The sequence below is a fragment of the Scardinius erythrophthalmus genome (genome assembly GCF_964197995.2).
Source record: "Scardinius erythrophthalmus genome assembly, chromosome: 16".
Classification (NCBI taxonomy): Eukaryota; Metazoa; Chordata; class Actinopteri; order Cypriniformes; family Leuciscidae; genus Scardinius; species Scardinius erythrophthalmus.
In genome coordinates this window covers 22,598,728-22,612,704 of record NC_138236.1, presented here as the reverse complement: position 1 = coordinate 22,612,704, position 13,977 = coordinate 22,598,728, and the positions used below count along the sequence as shown (strand labels likewise).

General features: G+C 44.6%; 1 protein-coding gene across 1 annotated transcript in view; it reads right to left on the bottom strand.

Annotated features, from left to right (window-relative positions):
• The window catches only part of LOC308704511 (small ribosomal subunit protein mS29-like), a gene marked incomplete at both ends in the record, with an annotated part of 21,849 nt that extends 7,872 nt beyond the window's left edge, over nucleotides 1-13,977 (bottom strand). The window contains 7 exons of the mRNA XM_081388882.1: nucleotides 1,443-1,573; nucleotides 1,653-1,745; nucleotides 1,837-1,945; nucleotides 4,715-4,816; nucleotides 12,611-12,937; nucleotides 13,443-13,625; nucleotides 13,681-13,977. Of these exons, the coding sequence (XP_081245008.1) occupies nucleotides 1,443-1,573; nucleotides 1,653-1,745; nucleotides 1,837-1,945; nucleotides 4,715-4,816; nucleotides 12,611-12,937; nucleotides 13,443-13,625; nucleotides 13,681-13,977 (1,242 nt within the window). The remainder of the gene's footprint in view (nucleotides 1-1,442; nucleotides 1,574-1,652; nucleotides 1,746-1,836; nucleotides 1,946-4,714; nucleotides 4,817-12,610; nucleotides 12,938-13,442; nucleotides 13,626-13,680) is intronic.

Below are 13,977 nucleotides of genomic sequence, written 5' to 3'. Positions count from 1 at the left end.
TTTTCTAGTTTCTACTTTTTTCATATTTTTACATTAGACAACTTCAGCAAGTCCATATTTTGTAAAAAAAAATATATATATATATATATATATATATTATATATATATATGAAGAGTTCAGATGCAAAAGCCTCTAAGTGCAATCTAAAATTTCTTCTAGAATGATCATTTTTATCATGCTCGTATATTTAAGTTAAATAATTTCACTTAAATGGCAATGCAAATTACCTATTAATTGTCATTTAAGTGAAACTACTGAACTTAAATATACAAGCTTTATAAAAATGATCATTCTAGAAGAAAATTTCAGATGGCACTTAGAGGCTTTTGCATCTGAACTCTTCATATATATACTGCCGTTGCAGTTTTACAAAAGTTTTGGGTCAGTAAGATTTTTTATGTTTTTAAAAGAAGTCTCTTCTGCTCACCAAGGCTGCATTTATTTGATTAAAAATTCAACAACAACAACAAAAAACAATAATATTGTTCAATATTATGAAAATTTAAAATAACTGTTTTCTATTTTAATATATTTCAAAATGTAATTTACTCCTGTGATCAAAGCTGAATTTTCAGCATCATTACTCCAGTCTTCAGTGTCACATGATCCTTCAGAAATCATTCTAATATGCTGATTTGATGCTCAAAAAATGATGCTCATTATTATTATCAATGTTGAAAACAGTTGTGTACAATTTTTTTCAGGATTCTTTGATGAATAAAAAGTTCAAAAGAACAGCATTTTTTTTAAATAGGATCTTTTGTAACATTATAAATATCTTTACTGTAACTTTTGATCAATTTAATTCTTCCTTGATGAAAAAAAAGTATTGATTTCTTTTATTTATTTCCCTCAAAAAATAAAATAAAAATTCTTACTGACCCCAAACTTTTGAATGGTAGATAAATGCTGCTCTTTTGAACTTTCTATTCATCAGAGAATCCTAAAATAAAAATGTAAATAGCTGTTTTCAGCATTGATAATAATGAGAATGTTTCTCGAGCACCAAATCATCATATTAGAACGGAACACATATGTGACACCGAAGACTGGAGAAAATTCAGCTTTTATCACAGGAATAAATTACACTTTACTATTTATTCACAAAGAAAACAGCTGTTTTAAATAATAATATTTCACAATATTACAAAAAATAAAAAAATGCAGCCTTGGTAAGCAGAAAAGACTTCTTTTTAAAACATTAAAAATCTTACCGATCCAAAACTTTTGACTGGTAGTGTACATACACATGTATATGTATATATATTTATTATATATATATATATATATATATATATATATATATATATATATATATATATATATATATATATATATATATTTGGTTATATCATTTATTTCCGTGGACCAGACAGTGTGATAAGGTGATCGCTCACCTGATTTCATACCCATAAACCCTAATAAACACATTGAGTTGTACCTTGGATAAAAAGCGTTCATTGGTGATTCTGAAGTTCTTCAGCCAATGAGAAGCCTGGATCGGCTGGTCAAAGCGTGAGGGGCGAGAAGAAGAGGGTAGAAGCTCTTTACAGTTCTTGACCCACAGATGAGCTACAGAGAGAACATCACAACATCATCAGACTCCAAACTTCACCTTATCTTGCATTTTGATTGAGTAAGTGCAGCTCACCATCAGGTATGTGCAGGATCAGCCAGCCCTGAGTGTAACAGTAATGCAGGGCGTGACACAAAGACAGGGTCTTTCCAGAGCCAGTATCTCCATCTAAAGCACATTGTCAAGGAATGTGTGAAATATGGAAGAGGAATATGCACAAAGTAAAACAGCTCACTTGGAATTTTCTGTTTGAGGATACAGAGTATACAACGCAGGGGGGGATTGCTGTAATCAGCTCTTTTAAGATATGAGATAAGCTCCAGCGCCGGCGGCCTCACCATCACGCAGCCTTCATTAAACGTCTTAACCTGAAACAAGAGTACCAACATCATGTATTAGACATGTATAAGAGCACTAACACATCCACGGTGTGACAAAAGCCAGATAAAGAGAGAGAGTAAAATCCTCGTGAAGGCAGTATTATTTGGAGACCTCTTGTGGATGGTCGTCTCATCACACCGCGAAATCTGTTGCCATGGCAGCGAGGCCACTTGCCTGATTGACAGCAGGTGAGGAGAATTACAGAGAGTGTTGTGAGAGGAACGCGCATTAAGATGGGGCTTTAAAAAGAGAGAGGAAACAGACGGTCAGGGTGGTTCTTTCTCCCCCGTGAGAGGTTGGGTTTCCTCCCGTGAGATACTGTGTTTTGTCGGCGGGCTGTTTGTATTGAGGCTGGGCTGTGAAGCAGGGCGAAGATTGAAGCTGAGAAATGGAAATGAGAGAGTGAAGTTTGTCAATGAAAATCCAGGGGATATCGTTGACCGTGGGAAAGACGCAAAGTGATGAGTATTTGATCCGTTGTTTATATGCACTGACACTGAAGTGGTGTGGAGAGTCTGGAAAGCGTGTGGCACGAGTGAAGTATTACACCGAGTGAATTAATGATCTGTCTCCAACCTTTGTTCTTCCTGCACTGAATGTGACGATTACTACATCCGTTTGACTGTCTCTGAGAGAAGTGGCGCCCGTGTGAGAGACGAGAGTCGATCTGGTGGGAGAAAGACGGGTGGGTGAGTGCTGGCCCGAATGCACGGTGTGCGAGTGGAATGCAGTGCCTGAAGTGACGATTCACACGGTTTGTGTTATGGAGTGAAGTTTATCGTGTGGAGAAGTATTAATAGTCTGCTGTGCACTCTCTTCTATAGTCTTTCACCCGCTGTTTCTGAACAGGGTTTGTCACATCAAGCGCCCAACTTACCATTCGAGACAGCCCCGCTCTGTTAATACTGCTGATCTATTAATTCCTGTTACATTGTTGCAGCGTACAGCTGAACTGGAGCGTCTTGCTTAAGCATCCTTCCCGTCTGGTGGTCACCACACGTCCCTATTGAAAGCCGCTGCCCTGGTTCGAACGAGAGAAGGTATTGCCGTTGAATGTTTCATCCACTGTGAATGGTCAAATCCTGTTGCATTGTTACAGCGTACAGCTGAACTGGAGCGTCTTGCTTAAGCATCCTTCCCGTCTGGTGGTCACCACACGTCCCTATTGAAAGCCGCTGCCCTGGTTCGAACGAGAGAAGGTATTGCAGCTGAATGTTTTATTACTGCTGAATGGTCAAATCCTGTTGCATTGTTACAGCGCACAGCTGAACTGGAGCGTCTCGCTTAAAGCATCCTTCCCGTCTGGTGGTCTCCACACGGCCCTATCAAAAGCCGCTGCCTGGTTGGAACGAGAGAAGGTATTGCAGCTGAATGTTTTATTACTGCTGAATGGTCAAATCCTGTTGCATCGATACAGTGTACAGCTGAAGTGGAGTGTCTTGCTTAGAGCATCCTTCCCGTCTGGTGGTCTCCACATGCCCCATTGAAAGTCGCTGTCCTGTTCGGAAAAGGTATTTGAATGAACGTTTGATATGCTGTTGAACAGTTAAATCCTGTTACCTGGTTACAGTGCACAGCCGAAGTAGAGTGTCCCGCTCAAGTGTCCTCTTCGTCTGGTGGTCTCCACATGTCCCATTGAAGGCTTGTCCTGTTCAGAACGAGAGAAGGTATTTCAATTGAACTTTCCATATGCTGTGGGGGAGTTAAATCCTGTTACCTGGTTACAGTGTCCAGCCGAAGTGGAGTGTCTCGCTCAAGTGTCCTCTCCGTCTGGTGGCCCCCACCTGTCCCATTGAAGGCTTGTCCTGTTCAGAAAGAGAGAAGGTATTGCAATTGAAACGTTCCATATGCTGTTGGGAAGTTGAATCCTGTTACCTGGTTACAGTGTACAGTCAAGTGGAGTGTCTCCCTCGAAGCGTCCTCTCCGTCTGGTGGTCCCCACCTGTCCCCACTGAAAGCCTCCGCCCTGTTCAGAAGGAGAGAAGGTATCATTGTCGAGTGTCGCATCTTGTTGAACCATTGAACCCTGTTGTATCGTTGCAGGGCACAGCCAAAGTGAAGTGTCCTCTTGCCGGGTGGTCCTCCACGCCCGTGTGGCAAAGTGTTGCTACTGTTCAGAAGGAAAGAGTAACTACGGCATGTGTCTCGATTAAAGTGTTGTTCTGCTGTTCATGGTCCCCTCCTGGCCCGGCCCGCTCGCCACCTGCGTCCCTGTGACCCGTCTGAGTCGAGGATCCCCGTCCTCTGGATACTTACCTCTGGGCAGCCTCCGGCATTCGTTCCATCCTCACTGCGAATACCTACCTGGTTCCAGTCCGAATGGGGTCCGTGTAGCCAAGACTTCCTTGAGAGCCTTGTAAAGAGTACTTACCCAGTGGCTTACCTGAGTGGTGTGCGTCCTCTGATTCCTCTCTGACGAGCCGCAGGGTGTCCACGAACGTCCATCCCGCTCCGGTCCAGGGGGCCCATCGAATTGCTTCTGGCGAAAGAAGAGATTTTAATTAGGACTTTTGAAATTTACCTGCTTTTAACTTAATAAAGAGATTGTTATTCCTTTATCCTCTGTTTTTGTCTGGTTCCTTGACACGCTCCTCGAGGCGGTGCCCGGTCCCCAGGGGTGGGTGCAGTCTGGCTTGGCCCACCCCGACCTGTGACACCTGCATCCAGGCAACTTCAACCACAAACATCATGCCATTTCTTTTCAGACTATTAAATCTATACTAAAGTGCTCCACACACAGAGTACTGTTCCCAAACCTGCAACTGGAAACGTGGAGGCAGTCCATGGGGGAAGAGTTTTTGGATGTGAGCTGGAGGGATTGTGTAGAATTGCCCAGTATGTCTTTCCGAATGGCATGCCTGAGAAAGAAAAAAAAGAGGGTTTGCGAGGAGGACGGAATCTATGGAAGTAAAATAATGTCAAATGTTTTTGAAACAAAAAGCCTGTTGAATTGCACTACTTGAAAAAAAAATAGGCATTGCATTAACATGCTTGCATTTTAATGCATTGCATTTTTATGGGCTGAAATTCAACATGGTTGAATATTTAAGCTGTGAATATTTCAATTAAAAACATTTCAAACACATTTTCATTATTAAATTCAATAATCCATATTCACCTTTCATATTTCACTTCCAAAATATTCAAACTGTTTAAAAATACAACCTATAATATTCAACAGGCAATTTTCGGTCCATTTTATTTCGCTTTGCAAATTCGCTTTCACAAATTCAGTGGTTCAAATTCGACTAAATTCAACGGAACTGCAGGAAAAGGAATAGATTACCGAGATACTCTCCATATGCTGTTAGTCAACCTCACCGGCAGGTGGTACAAAAGCGCTTGTTGTTGACGAAGACAGAGCAACAGTTAGAGCCATAGACAGTAAAAGAAATGGACACAGCGACCCCATTGGATTCAACGGAAACAAAGTGAAGCCAATTAGAAACTCTTACTTCCTGGGGGTCGAGCGTACTGCGCAGACTCAAACTGAGCTTGACTACGTAGATGTGACGTGGCAAACCGTCTGTCTTCTAGTGGCTGTGGCGTGAGAAATCTGAATCATTCCCTTCCGAGACTTGCAGAGACGGAGTGTGAGTAGGAGCTGTCCATGAGATAGGAGCAGGAGAAACTTTTAGTAGGTGTTCTGATTAATTACTTTGTCATTTTGCCTCCACGTCCTCCCGATTGCCCGCGAGCTTCTCCTCCTGTCCATATGGTAATTTCCTACTGTGCGACAGAGAGTCGCGTGGTTATGACGCAATCGTTAGCCTATTTTTACAAAAACTGCTTCTACGGGGCCGTAACGTAAGCTACAAGGTAATGAAGCCTTTTATACATTTTCGTGTTTCTTTAGAAATAAATAATGGACAAATGGAGTCTTTAAACGCCTCAGATGTGAAGTTATTCGCTGTCAAAGTGACACCAAAATGAATGGGAGTCAATGGGATGCTAACAGCAGGTGGGGGTCCGCTAGCCAATGGCGGCGCCCGGGGGTACCTTCAAAATAGAAATCCATGCCCCCCTTGGTTAGAGCAGAGAATGTCTAATATGGCGAGAAGTTTCACTCTCAGTACACTTCCGGCTTCTGAACTGGTTGCAGTTCCTCTCTGATTCCATATGAGGGCGCTCACAGGACGAGTGCAGAATGAATGGGAGGTCTATGGCGCTATACCAATAAAAATCCACTTTTCTCAGGATATAATTTTTTGTTTAGTAATTTGAATGTTGTATTCGAAAGGAAATGCAAATAAATTACACATTGCTGGGTGTTAGATTTTTTAGAGTCACTTATTTGCTTTAAAAAGTCTTTTAAAGTGTCAATGACGTCATACACATGTACGACCAGAGATACGGCTTTACGGCAATCCTTCAGTCACTTTGGTGCTTTCGCGCTCTGCACTTTCTTTTCTCTCGAGACATCGACAACACAGCTGACACAGGTAAACACACGTGCTAGAAGAGTTTTTGTTTTGTTTGTTTCTGGTCCCGCTTCGGATGACACGATGCCATCAAGCGGGATCTCTGGTCGTAATCAGTCCTTCACTGCCTAATCAGCGTTCATTAGCAGAATGCTAGCATGTTATGGACAACAACAACTCAGCCTGTAAGAAATCAAAAGGACATAAGTACTCGTTCATTCAACTTTCAACCCATAACCCATGTTGAACTTGCAAAATCTACAATCAGATCTGAGATTTCGCAACGGCAATCGGGTGAAAGAGACAAATTTAGCCGTCTAGCCCCATTGACTCCCATTCATTTTGCACTCATGGCGATCGCCCCCAGTGGAACTCTGGTGGTACTACAACCAAAATTCGGTACAACAGGGCTTAATAGGGAGTAAGCAGGCTCTCCGTAGACGGGCTCTGGTTAGAGCAAGCCATAGAGGTCGCCATCATTGTTTCAACCGACGTCGGAAGTTACGTCATTACGCAAATGACGAAGACGTATGACCAAGAGGTCAAGGTAAGCATCATATTTGAATTATGTGAATGATTTATGATTAGTTGGTTATGAATGAAAGCCTCTGCTGGTTAATAAGTATACCATTATGCTTCATTTTTCTTCACTGACGGCCATTCGCAAGTCTGACGAAATAGCCTAAATCTTTCTGCATCTCTTTATGTCCAATTGAGAATGAGGACATGCGTCACGGTAGCTTGCTGTCACGTGACGAATTGAGCCCACCCACCATTTTGGGAGGATACGCTATCGGTTGCTAGGGGCAACAGTGTAAGAGCGATACAGAGACGGATACAAATTGTAACGGATATACGGATAGAAATCATGAGAAAATTAAGAAGAAATGGATAAGAATGTGGCAAAAGAAAAGGGTCCTTACAGGGAGATACTTACTACCAATGTCAAACAGAGGTATTTAGAGAAGCTGGCTGATATTAAAAACGTCGACTCATACGAGCTGCCTGCAGCTGAATGGAACAGAGACCTAGACTCTTTACCACCTTGCACTTATATGGAAATAGCTAATTACTTGTTTTTTGGCATCAGCTATAACGAAAAAACTGTAACAAATGGTTCCTACGGTTTCCACGACAATCGTGTGAGACACTGGAGCAGTTTTTTTACACAGCAGTGTTTTCCAGGCATTCTAAAATAGTGCGACAACTCTACTACCAATACAAACAATGCACGGTGCTGCCGCGGGTATCCTCCCAAAATGGCGGAAAGGGGAGGAGACGCGGTCTCTGGGGGCGGGGCGCTGTGTCGTGACGACATCTCATCATTCTCAATAGGTTTAAACCAGTGGTTCTCAATTCCAGTCCCTGACCCACTACTCTGCACATTTTGTATGTCTCTCTTATCTGACACACTCAGTTCAGTTCATGGAGTCTCTCCTAATGAGCTGATGATCCGGTTCGGGTTTGTTTTATAGACTGTATAAACAAGGGAGACATACAAAATGTGCAGAGCAGTGGGTCACGAGGACTGGAATTGAGAACCACTGGTTTAAACTAATAATAAAAAACAATTAAAAAAAAAATCTTTTTGCCTTTATAAAAAAATATGAACTGCATAATTCTTGTACCCTGTCACAGACCCATTCAATCTTTAAATATGAAAATACAAATGTTTAAACCCATTTTACATTTTGCGCCATTCATTCATCTTTTTGTTTGAAAGTTGATTTGAAAGTGCTTGATAGCAGTGAATAAAATGTCAAATATGTTAAAATCGATAGAAATACCACATACTTTTATGGTGCATCATTTCCGATTCAGGTTGTTGCTGTTGCTGTTGTTGTTGTTTTGTGTGTGTCAAAGTTTAGTGAGACATTTTGTATCATAAAGACTGTCAATTGTCGCCACCTACTGGCCCAACAATAAACCATAACCTTGTTTTATACAGTCTATATAACCAGAGAACCAGAAATATGTTTTTCAATGGCTATAACTTAATTTGTATGTTATATTGTTGCGCTAATAGGTGGCGACAATTGACTGTCTTGTTTTGTTCATTGTGAATGAGTCATCATTAATTGATGATTATCATTTATGAATTGTTCATCATTAATTTAACTGATTTGTTCAAAAACACTAGGCTAATCCGTTCAGGAACAAAACTGTGTGTTGCTCAAAGACCTGCAAAGTGACTTTCTACAGCAGGTAAACAACTTCCATTGAAACTGTATCATCATGAGTTTCTTTTCAGAAATCCATGCACTTGGAAATATATTGTATAGTAAGGTATCTAAACAATAGTTTTCGAGTAAATCTTATGCAATTAATGATGTTCAGAAATCAATATATCTCATTTTTGTTAATATCTCTACTCCATCTAAATTTGTTTTGTGGGTCTGCTTTTGAGTGGGAAATATTCATCACTTTGACACAAATGAATCTTAAAGGTGTGGTATACTGCCCTTTTCACAAGATGTAAAATAAATCTCTGATGTCCCCAGAGTGTGTATGTGAAGTTTTAACTCAAAATACCCCACAGATATTTTTATATAGCATGTTAAAATTGTCACTTTTTGAGGGTGAGCAAAAACGCAGTTTTGTGTCTGTTCCTTTAAATGCAAATGAGCTGCTGCTCCCAGCACAGAGGGCGGAGCTACAACAGCTTGCACTCAAACAGAGAGCTCATGCCCTTTTACCTCACACAGACATGCACTGAAAATTTCAAAAACTTTTAGCCTTTTATGTTCAAATCAGAGTCGGAAATGATGGAGAGACTCAAGAAGAGGTGACAACATGTAGAAGCAACAGGACATTTCTGAATGGTTAGTTGATGAATTTGTGTAGCTTATGTATAGTTATCTTCTAGTCATTGATTAGCATATTCTGTCTTGATAATCTATAAATCGCGTTCCCGGGGTTTATGTAAATTTTAGAGTTAGTGATGTCACTAACCCGGAAAGAATGTCGTGTAGTCCCTAACAGCCGTTTATTGTAGCCCTTAAAAAGCGATTTATTTAAAAGCAAATATCTCCCTTTGCTTTGAACTTTGAGCATTGTAACTTTGCAGATGTTGTTAAATGCTCAAACAGCAACATTACACACTAACTAAAGTTATAAAAGTGAAATCATAATCAACCACCCCTTTAAAGAGGTTATCTCTAAAATTGCCCACCGAATAGGCTATATCATGTGAAAGAAACACTACGTGCTTTCATTTGAAACCATTGAATACAATTGCTGGTTTTGTAATTCTGAAAGGGTACATTTATTTTTTGAATGTCCCTGTTCTTCTCTCTTTTGGCCTGAGATGTCTCAATTTCTGATTTTTAAAATTAAATTTAAAGTAGCCCTTAAATCTGTCAAAAGTTTTACTTCACTTTTTACTTTAAGTTTTTTTTTTGTTATTAGGAAATTTTCATAGTAACTGGAGTGATTTAAAACGTACTCGGTTACCTAACGTAACCTTGGTTCTCTCTAGAAGAGGGAACGAGTATTGCGTAAGTTGCTTACGCTACGGGTAAAGTCATCTTTTCTCGAGATCTGAAGCCAAAAATTATCCTTAATTTTGTATTTATTGTCAACGCAGTGCGGCAGCCAGCAGACCATAGCAGGCTGTATCAGCGTGCTCATTGGCTGACCTGTGGCAACTGCAGCAGCCTACCGGTGAGCCCTGCGTGACGTCGCGCCCTCCACGCGTCACAGCCCGCCAGAATGGGTGTGGCTTAGCGTATATAAGGAAGGGCTCAACAGGCTGAACTCTGAACTTTTTATTGACTGAAGCGAATAAGCTCGTGGCCCGAGCACGGCAGGTTACGCAATACTCGTTTCCCTCTTCAAGAGAGAACCGAGGTTACGTTAGGTAACCGAGTACGTTCTCTTACGAGAGGTTCTCTCATATTGCGTAAGTTGCTTACGCTACGGGAACCCCTTGTCAACGCTGTGCGCGCCGAGCATCCACTGCATGAGTCCCGTGGAAGCCCGGGGAACACAACATGCGGGAACAGGCGGCCAGCAACACGGGCCAGCACATGTAATAAGCAATTCATAGGAATACAGAGCGGCTCTGCCGGTCTATGTATAAACACGTGGAGACAGGTGGCCAGCAGCGCGGGCCAGCACAAGTACATAAGCACATCATAGGGAAAGAAAATAGAGCGGCTCCGCCGGTCTATGTATAGAGAGTATCACCCTCTTGTGCAGCTGTATGGAGAATAGGCGGCCTGCAACGCGGGCCAGCGCAAGTGCACAAGCATATGACTGGGAAATACAGAGCGGCTCCGCCGGTCTATATATAGAGAATCTCATCCCTAGTGCAGCTCAATTAGAAGAGCTAGTAGTACGTGCAGTAGCCTGTACATGACAACTGGGCAGAACATACACATCACTTAGACTGATAAAAGTTTAGCCTGCAAGGCGAGAACTTCCAGGTTATAAAACCTCATGAATGTAGAGGGGGAGGCCCAGCCTGCTGCCAAACAAATGTCGTGGATTGAAATCCCGCTGAACCAAGCCCACGATGAAGCCATGCCTCTCGTGGAATGGGCTCTTATGCCCATAGGGCACTGCAGGTGTTTTGACGCATAAGCTGCTGCGATAGCGTCCACTATCCATCTGGATAGGCTATGTTTCGAGGCGGCGAGACCCTTGGTGCGCCCGCCAAACGAAACAAAGAGCTGCTCAGAATGCCTGAAGGCGGCGGAGTGCGTGATGTAAACTCTCAGCGCCCTGACGGGGCATAGGAGGCTATCACTGTCCTCGCTATCAGATGCTGGCAGAGCCGATAGGGAGATAATCTGCGCCCTAAAGGGAGTGCCAATCGCCTTGGGGACATAACCGTGTCTCGGTTTGAGGATGACTTTAGAGTCATTCGGTCCGAACTCGAGACATGCGGGGCTAACAGATAGCGCGTGTAGATCCCCCACACGTTTTACTGAAGACAGAGCTATCAGAAAAACGGTCTTGAGCGAGAGGTATTTCAGATCCACGGATTCTAACGGTTCAAAGGGAAACGCTTTCAGGGCCTCTAGGACCAAAGAAAGATCCCAAATAGGAATCGAGGGGGGGCCACGGGGGGTTCATCCTCCTGGCTCCTCTAAGGAAGTGGATGATGAGCTTGTTCCTTCCTATCGCACGGCTGCGTGTCGACTCTGCGAACACTGCAATAGCCGCAACATACACTTTGAGCGTGGAAAGGGACCTGCCCCTGTCCAACAGCTCTTGAAGGAAGGAAAGCACCCATGAAACCCCACACGTGCGTGGATCCAGGCTCTTTGTAGCGCACCATTTGGAGAACACTGACCATTTAGATGCGTAGAGTCTTCTCGTAGAAGGAGCTCTAGACTGCGTGATCGTGTTCACGACCCCCTCTGGCAAAGCAACGGAGATCGCATGCAGAGACCAGCGCTCTGGATGGGGATGCCAAATTGATCCACCGGCTTGGGAGAGAAGGTCTTTCATCACCGCGATCGGCCATGGGGCTACGTGCGACAGCCTCACCAGCTCAGGGAACCAGGTTTGGTTCTCCCATCGTGGGGCTATGAGGAGCACTGAGTGGTGCGTTTCCCTGATCTTCTTGATTACCTGTGGTAACAGTGAGATCGGAGGGAAAGCGTACAGCGGGCGGCTGGGCCAGGTTTGGGCCAGCGCGTCCTCGCTCTTCGAGAGGAATCTTGGGTAAAGAGCGTTGTCTTTTGACGCAAAAAGGTCGACTTCCGCTCTGCCGAAAAGGCGCCACAGTGACTGGACTGTCTGAGGGTGCAGAGACCATTCTCCCGGGGGAATGTTGTCTCTGGACAGACTGTCTGGGCCGACATTCTTGTGGCCCGATACGTGCGCGCCTCTCAGTGAGTGCAACGAGTGATGAGCCCACACGAGAAGGCGTTCTGTCAGTTTGCAGAGATTCCTGGATCTGACACTGCCCTGGTGGTTCACGTAGGACACCACGGACATGTTGTCTGAACGGACTAGAACATAGTGGCCCCGTATGTGTGGGAGGAAACGTTTGAGCACGTTCTCGACCGCTATCATCTCCAAACAGTTTATATGGAGGCATTTCTCCTGGTCTGACCACAGGCCAAAGACCGGTCTGCCCTCAAAAAGAGCGCCCCAACCTAAGTTGGAGGCGTCTGTCGAGATAACTTTTCGGTGCGAGACGGCTCCCATTGTCACTCCCCGCTGGTACCAGTCGGCCGCTAACCAGGGTCTCAGTGCTGAAACGCAGCTCTGAGTCACTCTGATTCGTATGCCGCCGGGCGCCCAGGCTCGGTGAGGCACTCGAGCGTTCAACCAGCGTTGCAGCGGGCGCATACGCAGTAGACCCAGCTGAAGCACTGCTGCAGCTGATGCCATACAGCCCAGCATCCTCTGAAATGTTTTTAGAGGAGCGGCGCAGCCCATCTGGAAAGACGCGGCCAGGCGTTGAACACGGCGCGCGCGCTGTGTCGACAGCCTGGCCGTCATTGCCACAGAGTCCAGTTCTAAACCCAGAAAAGAGGCTGACTGACTGGGCAGTAAAGAGCTCTTGGTCCAGTTGACTTTCCAGGTGGCTGAGAAGCAGTTCTGTGAGAAATAAGTTCTTCCTCTGACTGTGCTAGAATCAGCCAATCGTCCAGATAGTTCAAAATCCGCATGCCCTGACATCTCAGGGGAGCGAGAGCCGTGTCCATGCACTTCATGAATGTACGGGGTGCTAAAGACAGGCTGAACGGCAGGACGGTGTATTGATATACCTGACCGTCGAAGGTGAATCTCAAGAATGGCCTGTGACGGGTACTATCTGAATCTGAAAGTAAGCGTCTTTCAGATTGAGGGTAATAAAGAGCTTTGAGAGCTTTGTTCAAATATCTCCGATCTAAAATCTGTCTGAGAGCTCCGTCCTTCTTGGGCACGAGGAAGTAACAGCTGTCAAAGCCTGACTCGCTCAGAGAAGAGGTACCGGTTCTATGGCCCCTTTGCACAGAAGCTTCGCTATTTCTGCACTAAGTAGGTGTGCTACTTCCCCATTCACTCTCATGTTGTATGCAGGCGAGCGGGTTGTATTACCGGGTCGTTGACTGCGAAATACACATCTGCAGTAGCCATGACTACGGGGACTGGCAGAGGTCTTGAAAACTTTGACGGTGGTCCGGCCGCGGCCGGACTTAACCATCTTTTCCTCCTTTGAGCTGCTAGGAGGACTGCGAAGTCGGAGGCTGAGCTGGACGCTGGGTGGAGCTTCGCGCAGGCTGGTCCCGAGGATGGCGTGCGGCTGAGCTCGAGCATCGAGGCAGGAAAAGGTTCATAGCCTGCGTGGTCTTTTGTACCTCCGAGAAGCGGTCTACGATCCCGTTAACCGCTGGGCCGAAGAGGCCGGTGGGGGAGAGCGGGGCGTTGAGGAAAACAGCCCGCTCGGACTCCCTCATGTCGGCGAGCGTCAACCAGAGGTGCCTCTCTGTGACGGTCAGCGAGGACATGCACCTTCCAAGAGCCTGGGCAGCGGATTTTGTGGCGCGAAGGGAGAGATCCGTCGCGCTGCGCAAATCCGTGATGGAGGCAGGATCCGAGCCTTTCTCATCCAGCTCATGGAGGAGATCGGCTTGGAGGATCTGAAGGACTGCCAT